The sequence below is a fragment of the Equus caballus genome, chromosome 25 (assembly GCF_041296265.1).
Source record: "Equus caballus isolate H_3958 breed thoroughbred chromosome 25, TB-T2T, whole genome shotgun sequence".
NCBI lineage: Eukaryota > Metazoa > Chordata > Mammalia > Perissodactyla > Equidae > Equus > Equus caballus.
The window spans coordinates 40,029,614-40,047,925 of NC_091708.1; the positions used below are offsets into that span (position 1 = coordinate 40,029,614).

Consider the following 18,312-nt stretch of genomic DNA (forward strand, 5'->3'; position numbering starts at 1 on the left):
GGATTGGCAGTAGTTAGCTCAGGGCTAATCTTCCTCAAAAAAAAAACATAATAAAAAAACATTTTTATCACTTGAAAAGGAGACCACATATCCACTGAGCAATCAGTCCTCACACTCTCCCTCCCCAGCCCCTGGCAACCACTAATCTGCTTTTTGTCTCTGGGTTTATGTATTCTGGACATTTCGTACGAATAGAACCATATCATGTGACCTTTTGTGATAACTGCTTTAAGTGAGCGTGTTTTCAAGGTTTGTCCTTGTTGTAGCATGTAACCATTACTTTCTATGGCTGAATGATACTCCATTGTATCCATATACCCCATTTTGTTTATCCATTTCTCAGTTTAAAAGTATTCTTACAACCACTTAAAATGGGTGAGGGGCTTTTTGTCTCACAGTGGCTGGCTTTGAAATTTAATCACATTTTAAAAACATTATGTCTTCTCTCCCAAAGAAAAGTTAAAAAAATAAATTTCCGTTCAAACAGAATAATGGTTCACTAAGTATAGTTAATTAAGTAAATTTGAGACGGAATGTTTCTAGTACCCGATCGTTTTTTTACTTGATAGTGACAGTCAGGATTTCCTGATTCAGGTCACTGTCAAGGAATAGAAAAACCAATTCCTAGGCTCCCTGTTGAACAGAAATGTATAGATTCAAACCGTAGTTTATGAGTGTCTGTTGACTCCCTCCTCCTTTGAATTGCTCTTGTGGGTTTCAGTTGTTATCCTTTTGCTTTAAAGGATCTGAAGGCCAATGAGTCACGGCTGAAGGACATTAACAAGGTGGCTGAAGCCCTGGAGTCTGAAGGCCTGATGGCGGAGGAGGTGCAGGCGGTGCAGCAGCAGGTGAGCATCTGATCGCACGCTGAGGCTCTGTCGCCGCAAGGAAGCAACTTGGTTCCTTCCTGTGTCCTTCATAGTCCAGCGAGCAGTGTACCATAGCACCGAGTTGTGGCCAGAGTATAGACCAGGCCTTCTATGTGACCAAAGCCATCTGCTCACCTTGAGCAGCAGGGAGAACAGCTCCTGTCTCTGTGCCCTCCGAGCGTCAGGAAAGATGCCTGATGCTTGTGTAGCCCTTAACTAGTCATAAACCTGTGACTCCTTCAAAGGCCTTACGTGTGAATATTCGGTCTCTCTTGGAGACTTTAAGAAGTTCCTCTGGCCAACAGGGCTGTTTGTCTTTTTGTAATTCTCTGCTGTGTCTCCAGGTTTGACAGTAATGAGTAGACTGAGAGGTGTGTGTTTCCTCTAATAATAAACCGGTTTCCCTCTCTCCTTGTAGGAGGTGTATGGCGCCATGCCCAGGGTAAGTCCCAGGTGCTCCGGTGGAACTTGAACTTGAGAAGGATTAGATCTTGGGAAGACTAGGAAGTCAAGAGCCCCTTAAGGATTTCTGTTCCTGAGCCTCAGAGATGCCTTTTCTGTGTAAAAATCTGTGGGAAAGAAACAGCAGAAATTGAATTGATTTCTATTCACCACTCTCCAAAAGACCAAAGAAGTTTTTCTCTCTCCAGTTTCTTAAACTTCTCCCTCAGCTATCCTTTTGGTTTGCTGATTATGCCTTTTCAAAGAATCCTCTGAGTATGACATGAAGAGAAGTTGGCAGTTGTGTTATTAGATTTCCTTATTCTGTTTTCTACTGCATAAAAAATTAGAGTTTTCCTCTCCTATTTGTTTGCTTCATTCCGTCCAGCAGCCTTGCGGTTTGCTGCCAGGCAGTGCTGAGCTCTCACTCACAGAGGGGAGTGCCGTTCTGGCTCGTTCTCTGTGGCCGTCCTGCCACGTAAAGGCAGGTCCGGTGCTGCCTTGTCTGTGCTCAGTAGCAGGGCTGCCTAAACTCCTTCTTCTTCTTCTTGGGATAGGATGAAGGTGATTCCAAGACAGCCTCCCCGTGGAAGGTAAGAACTCTTTTGCACATTATTGTTTCCAAAGGTTTTTCAGGAACAAAAATATTTTATGTCCATTTCTGATGTGCCTCTTTGTGAGCGTTCAGGCTTGCCTTGAGCCTTTGCTCATTTCTGGACTTATGTGGGCTGCTGTCTTTTTAACTCTGGCATCATAGTCTTTAAGTTTGTCTTGAAATGTGAGGTTTAATTTACAGAAGCAAGTGTTCCCCGTGCGGATACTGAGCACGAGGTGAGTTAGGCCCCATTTATTACGCGCGTTGCTGCCAGAGTATACTTTGCAGCGGTGGCACTGCCTTGTCAGGCGTGTCAGGCGTGGTCTCGCCAGGAGGGTTGCGGTCCAGAAGGACGTGACGTGAACAACGAAACGACTAAGAATGGAAGAGTAACCTTGCCGTTCGTCGTCTGCCTCCCCACTTTCTCCTCCGGCCTAAGAAAGGCTTCCTAGAGGGCTCCAACGTCCTTCCGAGAGATGTGAAGGGAGGAACAGGAGATGTTTACCAACTAACGCTGGACGTTATTTCACACAAATCCAGGGCTGGGGCTTGACCGGGGGCGCACAGCTCTGAGAGGAGTACAGGGGGAGCTCTTTTACGTGAAGTGTTTACAGCTGCGATTATGGAACTGGTCGCCCAAGTCCCAGTGTAGCATCCTTCTCCTGCCCCAGCTCTTCAGAACCAGGCCTTGAGTCCGAGGCAAGTTAGATAGAGCAGAGTTCTGCTATAGAAAAGTGCCTCTTCCGGAGACGTGAAGGAGGCATGAAACCTAAAAACCAGCGGCGCCCCGCCAGCCCTCCTGCTCTGGGACTTCTCCCGCTCTGTGTCTTGTCTGACCTGCTGTGAGGACTGTGGCCCAGAGGGATCTGTTCCTTTGGCCTCCTGTCCCTCCTGACTCTGACTTTTGCTCATTAAATACACTCCACATTGGGGCAGGGTGCATTTTTCCTTTGATTCAGCTTTCTCCTCTTTTCTAATCTTAATTTTTCTTATATGGGAAAAGTTGATCATTGGTGACATGAGTGGGCAACAGCCTTACCTATCTGATCTCCTGACAGAGTTTTCTGGTGACATAAGAATTCTTTCAGAAACATATTTCATGTGACTTTATAAACACCAATACCTCCTATTTCTGAAAAGGCTTGGTGATAGTGGGTATCTTCCCTGTGTGCCCTGTTCACCCCACAATGGTTGAAAATGTCACCTGGGCACATCATAGGAACATCCAATGAGCCTGCCTTCCCTCATGCAAGCTTGGCCCCCGTTTTCTCTCATACTTAAAATTATGGGCCTCATAATGCGTGTTAAGTAGAGCTGCTTTTGGATAGAACTAGGTGGGCTCTGAGATCCAGGTGACATTTCATTTTTAGAAGTAACTGCGTTGACAAGAAGAAAGCTAATTCACTGGTTTATTTTCTCTTTCGTCTGGTAAGGCTGTTGCCCTTAGTTCAAAGGGACACTGAAAAAGAACAGCCCAGTAACCATCATTAGAAATGAAATGGTGTACTTTACTGTTTAAACAGCCTCGGGTGCCAGCGTTTGTTAAATTGAGTATGTTTTCTGGACTGTTCTCCTGTAGTACAGACAAGAAAAAGACACTAATTGTTAGTCTTTCAGCTGTCTTTTCCTCTTCAACCAGCTATTTTAATTGTGGTTTTCACCACGCTCTTTTCACTCTTCAATGAGTAAAATTAATCATTGAGTTGAGCCTGATTGTGCACTTGGGTTTCTCCATGACTTTCTAGTGGTTGATACTTTTATTAATGCCTCTCTGTTCAGAATCCTGACAATATGCCTTTAAGATAATTTTGGTTGAGAATCGGGACCTAATTAATGGCTCTTGCATCTCAGATTTCTATCTCGTAATTGGCAGACACTTTGATTGGTTTTGCTTTTCTGCTTTCCTCCCCTACGTAGTCCGCTCGCCTGATGGTTCACACCGTGGCCACCTTTAATTCCATCAAGGTAAGACACTGTGGCCAGCTCCCCTGTCTCCCCCTGGTTTCTTTCACTGTTGTCCTCCTCCTGTCTTCAGCAGAACTCTTGTCCAAATGAGTTGTGTAGCTGTAGCACTTGTCGCTCTCCCGGGTCCGAGGATACCCTGGGCAGATACCAGCTCTCCTCAGGCAGCTTGGTGGGCTTTCCCAGTCAAGACCTCGCCAGGCCTCAGCAGAGTTAGTCTTCCTTTAGCTTCAGCATGGCCAGGAGCTGCAAGGAGCATATTGTCTAGAAGACGGTGAATGCCTTTCTTGCCTCCTCACAGGAGAAGGTTGCACTCTTTCTGGCATCTAAGGAGGTTTGTCTCCTCCAGGACAAGGTCTGGCGGCGCTCCTGCGCCTCTCGGGCCTGCTGCTCGCCCTGGGGCTGCAGCCGTGCTCCACGCTTGCGGGCAGCAGGCTCTGGGACTCAGCCCTCAGCAGGTGCCAGTGGCACCGGCCTCCTGCTGCTTCCAGGGTGACTGCAGGTCACTTGTTGGTCGGGTGTTCACACCATCAGATACGGCTCCCTTTGGCGAGGTTCTGACTTTCTGGACTTTTGATGTAGTTTCATAGTAGTTTGCTCAAGTACAAAGGTTGGAAACGGGAAATTATCTATGCCCCAGCCCGTCCTTTGAAGTTAAGCCACCAGTCCTCTGGTTCGTGGCCCATTTCCCGGAGTCTGGTGTGGGTCTGACAGAAGAGGGGTTGCCTCAGAGCTGACACTTTGCTGTCCTCCTGCAGGAGCTGAATGAGCGTTGGCGGTCCCTGCAGCAGCTGGCCGAGGAGCGGAGCCAGCTCTTGGGCAGCGCCCATGAAGTGCAGAGATTCCACAGGTGAGGGACAGCACGGGGCTGGAAGAGGGAGAAGCAGGTGACTGTTGGGTTTACGTCAGCAGCCCCCAGATTTGCTAACTAAGCTCTCTGAGTAACAGCTGGGCCTTGTTAGTATTTGTGCTCTGGTGCCTGGGACTGTATCTGACACAGTGCAGATGCTCAGTAAATACTGCTGAGTGACTGTGTGTTCTTTTGCTATTAGTGGCAGTCTCTGATAGATGTACAGATGCCAGCCAAGTAAACTTTTCCTGTGTGTGTCCTGTACTCAAGGCAGCCATACTGGGCATTTGTTAACTTGAACGTATGTCTCATATGTAGAGATGCTGACGAAACCAAAGAATGGATTGAAGAGAAGAACCAGGCTCTGAACACAGACAATTATGGCCACGATCTGGCCAGTGTCCAAGCCCTGCAGCGCAAGCATGAGGGCTTTGAGAGGGACCTTGCAGCTCTCGGCGACAAGGTGGGAGGACGCAGAGTCATCTTTCTACATTTCTGTCCAAGTGTCATGTTCTGCCTCTGCTCCCTTAGTTTGTGCTTTCTCACCACTTTCTTCCCATAGGTCAATTCCCTCGGGGAAACAGCCGAGCGTCTGATCCAGTCCCATCCTGAGTCTGCAGAGGATCTCCAAGAAAAATGCACCGAGTTAAACCAGGCGTGGAGCAGCCTGGGAAAGCGTGCGGACCAACGCAAGGCCAAGCTGGGCGACTCGCACGACCTGCAGCGCTTCCTCAGTGACTTCCGGTAAGGCACAGCACCCACTCTCCTCTAGGGCATAGAGCCTTAGTAGTGATCGTTTTCATTAGGAAGATATTTGCCAAATGCCATATATTATATTCCTTAGACATATTTTCCACTTTATATAGATATGCCTTAGTCTCTTCCGTGGACTTTTGTATTTTTTTTAAAGATTTTTTTTATTTTTTCCTTTTTCTTCCCAAAGTCCCCCGGTACATAGTTGTATATTCTTTGTTGTGGGTCCTTCTAGTTGTGGCATGTGGGACGCTGCCTCACCATGGTTTGATGAGCAGTGCCATGTCCGCGCCCAGGATTCGAACCAACGAAACACTGGGCCGCCTGCAGCGGAGCGTGCAAACTTAACCACTGGGCTGTGGGACCAGCCCCGGACTTTTGTATTTTGAAAAATTTCGAGGCTACAGAGAAATGGAAAGACTAAAACTGAACATCCATGATGCCCTTCACCTGTAGCTGCCAGTTAACTTTTGTGACATTCATTTTATCTGTAAATATGTCCTTTGGTTTTTCTGAATCACATGAAAGTGGGTTGCAGATACGTGACACTTCACCTCAACTACTTGAGCACATATGTCCTAGGAGCAAGGACCTTCTCCCACATAACTGCATCTTCATTATCAAACTCAAGAAATCCAACGCAAATGCAGTAATATTTAAGTCCGTATTCGTTTTTTCCAGTTGTCTCAAATATGTGTTTTGTAGTCAGGGCTTATTTATTGATCTAGGATTCAGTCGAGAATGAGCATTGCATTTGGCAGTCTGGTCTCCTTGATCTAGAACAGTACCTGACTGCCTTCTGTGTTTTGTCTTTCATGATGTTGACATTTTTGAAGGGTCCAGGCCAGTTGTCATGTGGAATGTCCCTTAATCTGGGACCTCAATCTTTTTAAGGCTGAATGGGTGATTTGTAACTTCTTTAATAGGGCCCATTTAGGACAACATTTCTTCTTTTCTTCTCTTCCCCAAAGCCCAGTCCATGGCTGTATATCCTAGTTGTAAGTGCCTCTAGTTCTATTTGGGACACTGCCACAACATAGCTTGATGTGCTATGTGTAGGTCTGCGCCTGGGATCTCAGCTGGTGAACCCTGGGCCATGGAAACGGCGTGTGTGAACTTAACTGCTACACCACTGGGCCGGCCCCAGGATGACGTTTCTTTTGTATGTTTTTGTGCTAACGGTGTTTGCTCACACACACTCCTGTGTATATGCGTATGTCCGTTTAACTGGGCTTTCCCTCTACTGGGATGGGATAGGCAGGTGATGCTTTTCCCCTTCACAGGCCTCTGCTAGGAGGTCCCAGTTGTTGTTGCTTTTTGGGGTTTTGTTGAGGTGAAGGTCACATAACAATTAGCCATTTTAAAGTGTGTAGTTCTGTAGCATTTAGTGCATTCACATTGTTATACAACCAGCACCTCTCTCTAGTTCGGAAACATTGCCATCACCCTAGAACGCCTCATACCCGTAAGTAATCACTCCCCAGTCTCCTCGCATCGAATGTGCTCTGTCTCTCTGGATTTGCCTGTTCGGGGTGTTTTATATAAAAGGAAGCATACACCTGGCTTTACATATTGATTTTTGTGCCCTGGTGTGTGGACATGTGTAAGATGCTGGGTTATATGCATGCATAGACCCAGGAATTTTAAGGCTTAATCCCAAAGAAAGGTATTTTCATTTGAAGCTCTAAGAAACTAAACTATATGGGGCTGGCCCCGTGGCCGAGTGGTTAAGTTTGTGCACTCTGCTGCAGGCGGCCCAGTGTTTCGTTGGTTCAAATCCTGGGCGCAGACATGGCACTGCTCATCAAACCACGCTGAGGCAGCATCCCACATACCACAACTAGAAGGACCCACAACGGAGAATATACAACTATGCACCGGGGGGCCTTGGGGAGAAAAAGGAAAAAATAAAAAAAAATAAAATCTTTAAAAAAAAAGAAAAACTTAACTATAACTATTGCCTCTGTTAGAAGCTATTATTCCATAAGGTTAAAAGATTTTAGTTATTGGGCTGGCCCGGTGGTACAGCGGTTAAGTTCGCAGGTTCCACTTCAGCAGCCCGTGGTTCGTCAGTTCGCATCCCGGGTGTGGACATGGCACCGCTTGGCAAGCCATGCTGTGGTAGGCGTGTCATATACAAAGTAGAGGAAGATGGGCACGGATGTTAGCTCAGGACCAGTCTTTCTCAGCAAAAAGAGGATTGGCTGCAGATGTTAGCTCAGGGCTGATCTTCCTTAAAAAAATAAAATAAAACAAATTAAAAAAAAAAGACCTTAGTTATAAACCTAATTTGCTTTTCCTCTGAGAAAGTCTTGATTTTTTTTTTAAATATCTCAACAAGACAGACAAGGCTTTGGAGTACTTGGCCCAGAGATCTAGCCCCATTCAGTAGATTGAGATTAACCCTAAATAACCGTCTGAGACAAGAATTATGTAGTTTTTCCTTTTCCTGGGTAGAAGGCATGCTCACCAGATATGTAATAGCTATTGCTCTGGGATCTGGTTTCCAGGGACCTCATGTCCTGGATCAATGGAATACGGGGGTTGGTGTCCTCAGATGAGCTAGCCAAGGATGTCACTGGAGCTGAAGCTTTGCTGGAACGACATCAGGTGGGTAGACGTGCCTGCCGAGTGGCAGAAACATGGTTGCTCTGCTGGGCCAGGAGGACCTCGCCGCTGTGCCCGCCCGGCCCGCCCCGTTGTTGAGTCTCTTGGTGGTTGGTATTAGAGTGGGCATCTGTGCCAGTTACCTAATCCTTTCTCTCCTTTTGGCAGGAGCACCGGACAGAAATTGATGCCAGGGCTGGCACTTTCCAGGCATTTGAGCAGTTTGGGCAGCAGCTGTTGGCTCATAGGCACTATGCCAGCCCAGAGATCAAGGAGAAACTAGATATTCTAGATCAGGAGCGTGCGGATCTGGAGAAGGCCTGGGTTCAGCGCAGGATGATGTTGGATCAGTGCCTCGAACTGCAGGTACGTGTGCTGGACAGCAGCTTCCTGTTTGCCATGGGGTCTGACCAGGTGTTTCATTGCCAAAAGCTCCGTCTTCTCACCTCCCTCTCCCCTTTAGCTGTTTCATCGAGACTGTGAGCAAGCTGAGAACTGGATGGCTGCCCGGGAGGCCTTCTTGAATACCGAAGACAAAGGAGACTCCCTGGACAGTGTGGAGGCCCTGATCAAAAAACACGAGGACTTTGACAAAGCAATTAATGTCCAGGTGAGACCTTTGTACCGTAGAATCCGCATCTAGGTTTTTCCAGATTGATGTCTTCTCCCTTTGTTGGCTTATTCTCCTTTCTTTCCTTAATGACTGGAGTAAAAAGAGTCATTGACTTGCTTAACTCAGCTGGAGAGCTTTGGCAGCTTCCTCAAATTAAAATGCTTGATGCTGACTCCCCCAAAGAAGTGACACAGTCACTGTGCTATCTCCAGTAATACTGGATACTTGGGGAAGAATGATATGTACATAAGTGGTTTTTTATATAAATTATGGTATTTCTGAGGTTTTAATAATGGGGATGCCACAGGGGAAAAAACGTATTGTGAAAGGAAAGAAAAACAATTTTGTGGTTGGTAAGGGAATGCATGAACATGAACAGATCAGAAAGATGTAAAACTTCAATTTACAAACCGTTTTGTTGAAAATCTGACAACCTGATCCTGTTGAGGTAATTTTGTCTGACATCTGTTGGTGTTCTAGCCCCTGCCCCAGCCCAGCGTGACCTGGAATCTTCTTGAGTTAAACTCTACTCTAGTAATGATTGAAATCAAGCTTTCTTCTGGCTTTTTACACTCCTGCTTCTAAAGTGTCACTGTATTCCGATCCTGTCACCGGCTAGTTCTCAGTCACCCAAAATAACCATTCTCCCTCAAGACCTGCAGTCGAGGCCAGGCAGGGGCATCCTGCCCAGCTTAACCTCACGCCTTTGTCTGCCAACAGGAGGAGAAGATCGCCGCTCTGCAGTCCTTCGCTGACCAGCTCATTGCTGCTGGCCACTATGCAAAAGGTGACATCTCTAGCCGGCGCAATGAGGTTTTGGACAGGTGGGTGTTTCCTGGTGCTGACAGATCTCACCTATCCTCGTGCGAGAGCTCTGCCCTGTCAAACTCCAAGGGATGTTCACATCTGGTCTCGGTTTCACTTTCTCAGGTGGCGACGTTTAAAAGCCCAGATGATTGAGAAAAGGTCAAAGCTGGGAGAATCGCAAACCCTGCAGCAGTTTAGCCGGGATGTGGACGAGATTGAGGCTTGGATCAGCGAAAAACTGCAGACCGCGAGTGATGAGTCGTATAAGGATCCCACCAACATCCAGGTGAGCTGAACGGACCGGCTGTTTATCTCTGAAGTAGCCTGTGACATGGAGCAGGTGTTGTTAAATTAGGCATCTTAAGGGGGACGTATCTGTAAGACGACTTCCTTGTACCCATGGTGCAGCCAGTGAAAATTGTTTTAGTAAGCTAAGTGGAGAAAGTCCCACCAAATTGTCAGAGCCACTTAAAAGCTCCTGTCCTCATTTGTCTCTGTTGAAACCATGTCTGCTCTGAAAGAAGTCTGAGGACCGCCCCCCTTCTATTTGCTGTCCCCAAACGCTGAGCTTCCCAGGGGAAGTATGACAGCAAAATGAGTTTCTGTGTAAGAGCCGATACCTGTATTCACATCAGTGTACTGAACTTTTGTTATTTTAATCTATTTTTGTAGCTTTCCAAGCTGCTGGTAAGTTTTTTATTTTTTTAAAGAGTTTTGGTTAAATGAGCTCCAGTGTTTGTGTTCTTCTGTAGAGATTCTTGTTATTGTGGTCACACAGTCTGCTGGTGTCTCTTCATCCATCCTCTTCATTTCTAATCGTCCATCACACTCCATTCAAGTGCGCCTGTGGGATGTGGCTTTCTCTGTTGTAATTAGCCTGCAACCCTTCACTCCCCTCCCTGCTCCAGTTTATCACGTAGGCAAATTCTGCACAATGTTTGATTTGGGGGGCAGTAGTTGACTGTTTTCTTTCTAGAGGTCCTTTCAATAAATGAAATGACCAGCTTTTTTGGTGTGGACGTGGGCTCGTCTTGCTGTGGGCTCATGCTTCTCGGTGGCCTAGGGCAGGGAGACTGGCGGAGTGTGAGAGTTGTATTGCACACACAGCCTGGTGTCCTGAGGTGCTGCTCACTGGAGAGGGACAGCTAGAGACCCACAGAGAGGCAGGTGATCTGCTTCCAGATGTAAGAGGAACCAGGGCTGAGATGTCAAGAGAAAAGTGGACGTTATCCAAGGGGTAGTGGAAGGGGCTTTTCAGTCAAAATGTAGCTCAGAAGTTGCTTAAATGGGGGTGGGCCCTGTGGCCAAGTGGTTAAGTTCATGCACTCTGCTTTGGCAGCCCAGAGTTTCACCAGTTCAGATCCTGGGAACAGACCTGGCACCGCTCATCAAGCCATGCTGAGGCGGCATCCCACATAGCACAACCAGAAGGACCTACAACTATGTACTGCAGGGCTTTGGGGAGAAGAAGAAAAAAAGAGGAAGATTGGGCCTCAGCTAACATCTATTGCCAATCTTTAAAAAAAGAAAAAAAAAAGCATATGAGAGAAGTGACTCAGTTAAAAAGAAAGAAATTGCTTAAATGGATGGAAGAAATGAAGAAATAGAATAGATGGTATTGGGGCCAGCCCCGTGGCCAAGTGGTGAAGTTCGCACTCTCAACTTTGGCCGGCCCAGGGTTTCACCAGTCCGGATCCTGGGCACAGACATGGCACCACTCATCAGGCCGTGTTGAGGTTCTTCTGTAGAGATGGCGTCCCACATGCCACAACTAGAAGACCCACAACTAAAATATACAACTGTGTACTGGGGGATTTGAGGAGAAAAAGCAGAAAAAAAAAAAAGCATAGATGGTATTTGAATCAAACAGTGATCAGAAAAAAGGGAGTTGAGCTTTTGTCAGGATTTGTGGGTATTTGAGACCCGTGTTCCTGTGATTGGGCTCAGGCGTCAGAGTGTGTTAGTAAGAAGGGCACTTTACGTTAGCGCTGTCTCCCAGCCATGCGGCTCCATCCTTTCCCGGTTGCTGCCCCTGAAATGAAACATGTGATGCAGAACCCCTCCCCAGCTGTACTGCTTTTTCCTTTCCGTTCTTTTCCCCCAAATAACACTCTCCCCTGAAACCCTGCATTTCTCACCCAGAATTGTGCTACAGCTATGTCCTCGCTTGTCTCTTGTGGTGTTCTCGCACCTTCTGTTTCTTTGTGGATTTCTAAAGACCCAATCAGGCCCCAGCATCGGATCCCCTTATTCCCCCAGCCCTCTCTTTTCCTAGGAAAGAGAAATCCCCACCTGTAGTCAAACCTGGCTTTAGATGACACCCAGGAATTTTGATTAATAGCAGCTGCCCCATGAGAAGCCAGCAAAGCCAAGGTCTGCGGCAGCTATAGACTTCTCTGTCGACAGAGGGTCAGCCTGACCATCAGACACATTGCTTCAGAGTGACTGCTGCCTTAGAGGAGGAGAGATCCATGTGCGTGCTCTTTCTTAGAGCTTTTGTCCACTATGGAGAAAGCCGTGGGTGGAAATTATGTACAGGTGGATTCAAAACTACAGTTGGCCGTTGCCATCTTCTGCAAAACGTTAGAAAGTGTCTGTGTAGGACTTCACTCCCAGCCAGCGAGTCCAGCTGAGTTAAGAATTGACTCAATTCACCTGCTCCTGGGCCGGTAAATTCCCTTTCTCCGGGCCCAGACCTTCTGCTGAACCCCTCCCTAACAGACTGACCCCTACAATAGTCACGCAAATTCTGTGATTGTTCTCTATAAGAAAAGGTTGAAACTTGCCCCCAGTTCTTTAGGTTTGCTCCCACTCCCTCCCTGCTGAGAATCCCTTCTTCCTGAAAGGATGTCATCTAGTAGGACCTGGTTTTGACAGGTTGTTTTTGGTATTTTTAGAGCAAGCATCAGAAGCATCAGGCCTTTGAAGCAGAGCTGCACGCCAATGCTGACCGGATCCGCGGGGTCATTGACATGGGCAACTCCCTCATTGAGCGTGGGGCCTGTGCTGGCAGCGAAGATGCTGTCAAGGTATGGTCCACCAGCCCCTCCTCCCGGCCCGAGAAGCGGGGCTTGGATTTGAGTGTTAGCGTGTTACTGTCAACCTGCTACTGACTTTGAGATAAAGAGATGAGAAGGCTGTTGGCGGCAATACAGATGGGGAATGCAGTGAGAGTGGCTCCTGTGAGTGCTGTCCATTCTCCTCTCAGAGTGTGTCACATCAGCCTCAGGAGAGGGACTTCTGCTTGGATTTCCCCATCTCTAATGGCCCCCTTCTCTTCCCCAGGCCCGGCTGGCTGCCTTAGCTGACCAGTGGCAGTTTCTGGTACAGAAGTCAGCTGAAAAGAGCCAAAAACTGAAAGAAGCCAACAAGCAGCAGAACTTTAACACCGGAATCAAGGACTTTGACTTCTGGCTTTCTGAGGTAATGCCCAGTGGTTTCCCTTCCCACCATTGGAGGACTTCTAGTCACTGGGGCAACAGGCCCCAAACCATGAAAGAGCAGGGCTTTCCCAATGCCCCTTTCAACAGAAACCATTATCAAATGGGAGTTGTGTGCCGTTAGGGATTCATCAGCAGACAGAATGAACACTTAGAGAAGAGAGAGCTTATCTTTGATGAGACTTAGACCACAGATCGCTCATCTCCGTAGGGAATGCAAATAGGAAGAGGTTATGGGGGTCTCTGTGATAGGCAGCTCCAGCGGGTCTGTGCCTAGATAGAAATCAAATAGCAAAGAGTCAGGAAGCCAGAGTGGGTAACGCATTCTCTGTGGAAGATTTAGAGAGTACAGAAAGTATGAAGGGTCTGGCCCGGTGGTGTAGTGGTTAAGTTTGTGCGCTTTGCTTTGGCAGCCTGGGGTTCACCAGTTCGGATCCTGGGTGTGGATCCGCACTGCTCCTCAAGCCTTGCTGGGGCAGTGTCCCACGTAGAAGAACTAGAAGGAGGTACAACTGTGTACTTGGGGCTTAGGGGAGGAAAAAAGGAAAACAAGAGGAAGATGGGCAACAGATGTTAGGGCCAATCTTCCTCACTAAGAAAGCATACCTTAAAAAGAAAAGTAGTATGAAGAAATAGAAGTTGTTAGAAACCACCACTGTCTGTATACCTACTCTATACGTGTTTTCACACGTCATTTTTCATTAGTGCATATTGGGAGTGTTATCCAAGTTGCTAAAAGTTCTTCCTAAATGTCTGAATACAGCGTAAGTCCATCACCGAGTTACGCCGTCATTTATAGCCGTTCCCCTGTTGTTGGTCATTCAGGTGTCCCGGCTTTTCGGTAGCGTACATTTTGCTGCCATGAACCTCTTTGTGTATTAATCTTTGCCCATGCTGCTGGTTCTTCCCCTGGGGAGACCCCTTGAAGGGGATTGCTGTGCATTTTGCCAGCGTACCACTGTGAAGGCTCAGTGACCCAGCCTTTAGCTGTAGTATTTAAATTCATAGGCTTTTGAGTCTGCATTTACACAAAGGAACGCATCTTAGGCCGTGCAGGCTGATACAAGCTGAGCAGGCATAGCACTAGTAACATGTGATTGAGAAGAGACCTGGAATTACAAGCAGGCTTCCGGGATTTCCCAGAACACTAAATGTGCTCCATGCAGTAGCCTTTCCCTTCTGTCTTTCATTGCCAGGTGGAGGCCCTTCTGGCATCTGAGGATTACGGCAAAGACCTGGCTTCTGTGAATAACCTGCTAAAAAAACATCAGCTGCTGGAGGCAGATATATCTGCCCATGAGGTGAGCTGGGGGAGGCAGCCAGGCTGCATTGGGGCATGGCTGTGCACAACTCTTGAGGAGATCCAGCGCATTGGAGGAGAGCGACGTCTGTCACTTACTGCCAAGGTTCTCAAACATTGTGAGAAACTAACATTATGTAACTAAAAGAGTTTATTATGTGGGTTTTATCTATCAGTGTTCACCATTATTAAAAAATAAATCTTAGGGGGCCGGCCCGTTGGCACAGTGATCAAGTTCACGCATTCCTCTTCGGCAGCCCGGGGTTCACCAGTTTGGATCGTGGGTATGGACATGGCGCCGCTTGGCAAAAGCCATGCTGTGGTAGGCATCCCACATGTAAAGTAGAGGAAGATGAGCACGGATGTGAACTCAGGGCCAGTCTTCCTCAGCAAAAAGAGGAGGATTGGCAGCAGACGTTAGCTCAGGGCTAATCTTCCTCAAAAAAATAAAAATAAATCTTAAAAGTTATATTTAAAAAAAATCTCAAGAGGTTACATACTGTCCCCATTTATGTAACATTCTCAAAATGACAAATTATAGAGATGGAGAGCAAATTAGTAGTTGCCCTGGGCCTCCGAATGGGGGTGGGCGAGCAACCCTAAAAGTAGAAGGAAGTTCCTTGTGCTGGCAGAACAATATCTGTGTCTTGATTTGGCAATAGTTACACAAATCTACACATGATAATTGCCCAGAACTACATACATACACTCATAGAGGCACAGAAACGATGCGTATAAAATTGGTGAACTCTGAATAAGGTCTGTGGGTTGACTGTACCAGTGTCAGTTTCCCGGTTTTGATATTGTGCTGTGAAAAATGCGACAGTTGGGAGGAACTGGGTGAAGGGTACATGGAACCTATACTATTTTTGCAACTTCTCATGAATCTATAATTATTTCAAAGTAAGAAAGTTGAGAAAACTGACAAAAAGTTTATTATTTCATTTAAAATAATAAGCCCATTAGAAATTATTAACGTAAGTAACTTTTTAAATGAATAATAACTGTATTTTTCTAAAAACAAAAACGTAGCTAGAAGAGTGGCATTGGTTGTAATTTTGCACATTTCTTGAATGCCCAACTTAATAGAAGACAGTTGGATTCTCACAGACGCTCTGAATTCAGTTTGTTGTGGAGTGTTGCACACAATGAAAACACAGCCTCACACAGGTACTTAGAGAATGGAGTGGTATTTTAATTCAGGTAATTAATGTTGAACGCGGGATACTACACCAATCTCAGTAACTGCTCATTTCTTAAAAGTTAGTTGCACAGTGGACACTGAAACCCTGTCACTCAGTTTTTCGTACTGTTTTATATTAAAATCCACTGGTCCGTTTAGACTTTGAATGGATCTTTTTTACCTATGCATGATGTTACAGAATCATTTGGAAAGTACTGGTGTGCTGAGTTATGTAGATCTTTTAAATAGTGACTCATTTCATTATATCGTCACATTCATTAACATCCCAACCAGTCTCAACACAGTGATCTTTACGTACATATTGGAAAGCTGTCAACTCGTAGGGGTTAGTGCAAATTATCCAAAAGTGTAGTTTTCTCATGAAAGTTTGAATTTTATCCTTAGCAGCAAACTCCGTTTTCTTTAAAGTGACAGGTTCACTTTATTCTTGACAGAATATTTGCCGATATTGAAGTCTGAACAATCCCAGTTGTCTGTTGGTTCTGTCAAGTGACCACAGTGGTCCTTGCAGAGCGGCTGGCTCGGCTCCCCGCGGGGCTTTCCTCAAGCCGGTCACTGCACTGGAGTGTGCAGCAGAAGGGTTGTGTGTGACGAAACGGGAACTACACATACGGTATTAAAATGACATGTTCTCTTTTTTTTTTTATTTTTTATTTTTTTGAGGAAGATTAGCCCTGAGCTAACATCTGCTGCCAATCCTCCTCTTTTTGCTGAGGAAGACTGGCCCTGAGCTCACATCCATGCCCATCTTCCTCTACTTTATATGTGGGACGCCTGCCGCAGCATGGCTTGCCAAGCGGTGCCATGTCCACCCCTGGCATCTGAACCGGTGAACCCTGGGCCGCCGAAGCGGAACGTGTGAACTTAACTGCTGTGCCACGAGGGCAGCCCCTAAAATGACATATTCTTAATGAAGAATATTTAATAAAATTATCAGCTTTTGCTGCTTTTTTAGGGATATTCTCAAGTGAAAAAGCATTTTTTACTGCAAGTGCATGGCAGGAAAGAATCGGATTTCTGCTGGTGCAGGTACCACTGCCTTGAGCCTAAGGCCTCAGCATTCCCCTCATTGTGTTTGCACCATCAGTGCAAATGTCCACACAGTGCAAAAGGCAGATGATGTTTTTGTGTTCTTGTAAAAACAGTTCTGACCTCATAGACCTCAGCGGTCTACATACCACACTTTGAGAATGTCAGCACTCCACACGAATAAATATTGAACCACCCTGTCAATGAGGAATTCCTACATTCTTATTTTCAAGCAGATATTCATGGGAGACCCAGATTTCTGACTCCTCTCGTTATGTCCTCTGCCCCAGGATCGCCTGAAGGACCTGAACAGCCAGGCAGACAGCCTGATGACCAGCAGTGCCTTTGACACCTCCCAAGTGAAGGACAAGCGGGACACCATCAATGGTCGTTTCCAGAAGATCAAGAGCATGGCAGCCTCCCGGCGAGCCAAGCTGAATGAATCCCATCGCCTGCACCAGTTCTTCAGGGACATGGATGATGAGGAGTCCTGGATCAAGTAGGTGCTCCTGGGATCTCACCTCATCCTCTGGGACGCGCCTTGAACCTTCAGGGGCAGGCGCTAGGGACGGTGCACTGAAAGAGAGTCAGGAGGTTCAGGGCGCCTGGCCAGGAGGTTTCAGTCTCTCCTGGATTGTGTGGGAGACAGGAAAGTGTGGCAGAAAGGGTGTGGGCTCAGCAGTGTGCTGGGCTGGGTCCCGACTCTGCACACACGCACCGTGGGATCCTGTCTCTTCTCCTGGGATCCAGCTGTGTGGTGATAATGATCAGCGATGGCCTCCAAAATGGTAGTGAAGCCTGGCAGTTATCCTAAGTCTTATCTAGATCTTGCCCTTAGATCGCAGGGGCAGTTAGTGAGTTCATATCCAGGAAAGACTGATCCTATGGCACACTGCTGCTTGGAGCACAGAGAGCTGTTTTTTTAATCACCCCTCCCCCCAAAATTGCAGTCAGCCTTTTCCAGTTGATGTAGCATGTAAACAGACTGGGTGTGGTGTTTTTTTTTTAACGATTACTATTTTTTTTTAAGATTTTACTTTTCCTTTTTCTTCCAAAGCCCCTCAGTACATGGTTGTATATTTTAGTTGTGGGTCTTTCTAGTTGTGCTGTGTGGGACACCGCCTCAGCATGGCCTGATGAGCAGTGCCATGTCCACGCCCAGGATTCGAACTGGTGAAATCCCGGGCCACCAAAGCAGAGCGCTCGAACTAAACCACTCGGCCACGGGGCCGGCCCCAAAACAGACCTTTTTTAGGGACAAAATCCTTTCTTCATTCCTCACTTCTTTAAAAAAATATTTAGCTCAATATTTTTATAGTACATGGAAGTACGTTCTTGATCAAGTAGGATTGATAAGGGACACACTAGTGGCACCTCCTTGTTCTCCAGCGCACCCCAACCCTCTGCAGATCAGACACAGTAGGTGCTGAGAGAGACATGCGTGGACACTGTGCGTTTGGGGAATAGAAGCTTTTGTTTCCCAGAAGAGGCAGAGGTTTTCCTGGAGAGACTGGGAGACGCAGGTGAAGGACATCATAGGCTCTGTAAATGTCAGAGCTGTTTCGATCAAACATCCCCAGCTGAAAACACAAAGTGCAGAGCCTGACTCACTGCCTGTGTGGTCCAGGGAGAAGAAGCTGCTGGTGAGCTCTGAGGACTATGGCCGAGACCTGACCGGCGTCCAGAACCTGAGGAAGAAGCACAAACGGCTGGAGGCAGAACTGGCTGCGCACGAGCCTGCTATCCAGGTGAGGAGGGCCTCTTCCCGCTGAGGGCAGTGGGGAGGGATGGGGCCCAGGCGACATCAAAGAGATCCTTTGCTTTTATTCATTTCACCAGAGT

At 46.9% G+C, this 18,312-nt stretch overlaps 1 protein-coding gene across 43 annotated transcripts in view; it reads left to right on the forward strand.

Moving 5' to 3' along the window:
• The window catches only part of SPTAN1 (spectrin alpha, non-erythrocytic 1), a 64,828-nt gene that overhangs the window by 34,153 nt on the left and 12,363 nt on the right, over positions 1 to 18,312 (forward strand). For 12 of the 43 annotated variants that reach the window (XM_023629046.2, XM_023629041.2, XM_070251530.1 and 9 more), the window contains 18 exons: positions 744 to 848; positions 1,288 to 1,311; positions 1,868 to 1,903; positions 3,823 to 3,870; positions 4,626 to 4,717; positions 5,036 to 5,180; positions 5,280 to 5,461; positions 7,981 to 8,080; positions 8,246 to 8,443; positions 8,541 to 8,687; positions 9,411 to 9,514; positions 9,621 to 9,783; positions 10,170 to 10,184; positions 12,395 to 12,526; positions 12,783 to 12,920; positions 14,134 to 14,238; positions 16,761 to 16,969; positions 18,098 to 18,218. In XM_023629046.2, the coding sequence (XP_023484814.1) occupies positions 744 to 848; positions 1,288 to 1,311; positions 1,868 to 1,903; positions 3,823 to 3,870; positions 4,626 to 4,717; positions 5,036 to 5,180; positions 5,280 to 5,461; positions 7,981 to 8,080; positions 8,246 to 8,443; positions 8,541 to 8,687; positions 9,411 to 9,514; positions 9,621 to 9,783; positions 10,170 to 10,184; positions 12,395 to 12,526; positions 12,783 to 12,920; positions 14,134 to 14,238; positions 16,761 to 16,969; positions 18,098 to 18,218 (2,064 nt within the window). The remainder of the gene's footprint in view (positions 1 to 743; positions 849 to 1,287; positions 1,312 to 1,867; positions 1,904 to 3,822; positions 3,871 to 4,625; positions 4,718 to 5,035; positions 5,181 to 5,279; positions 5,462 to 7,980; positions 8,081 to 8,245; positions 8,444 to 8,540; positions 8,688 to 9,410; positions 9,515 to 9,620; positions 9,784 to 10,169; positions 10,185 to 12,394; positions 12,527 to 12,782; positions 12,921 to 14,133; positions 14,239 to 16,760; positions 16,970 to 18,097; positions 18,219 to 18,312) is intronic. The other 31 variants (XM_070251532.1, XM_023629048.2, XM_070251546.1 and 28 more) reach the window with 3 other exon arrangements.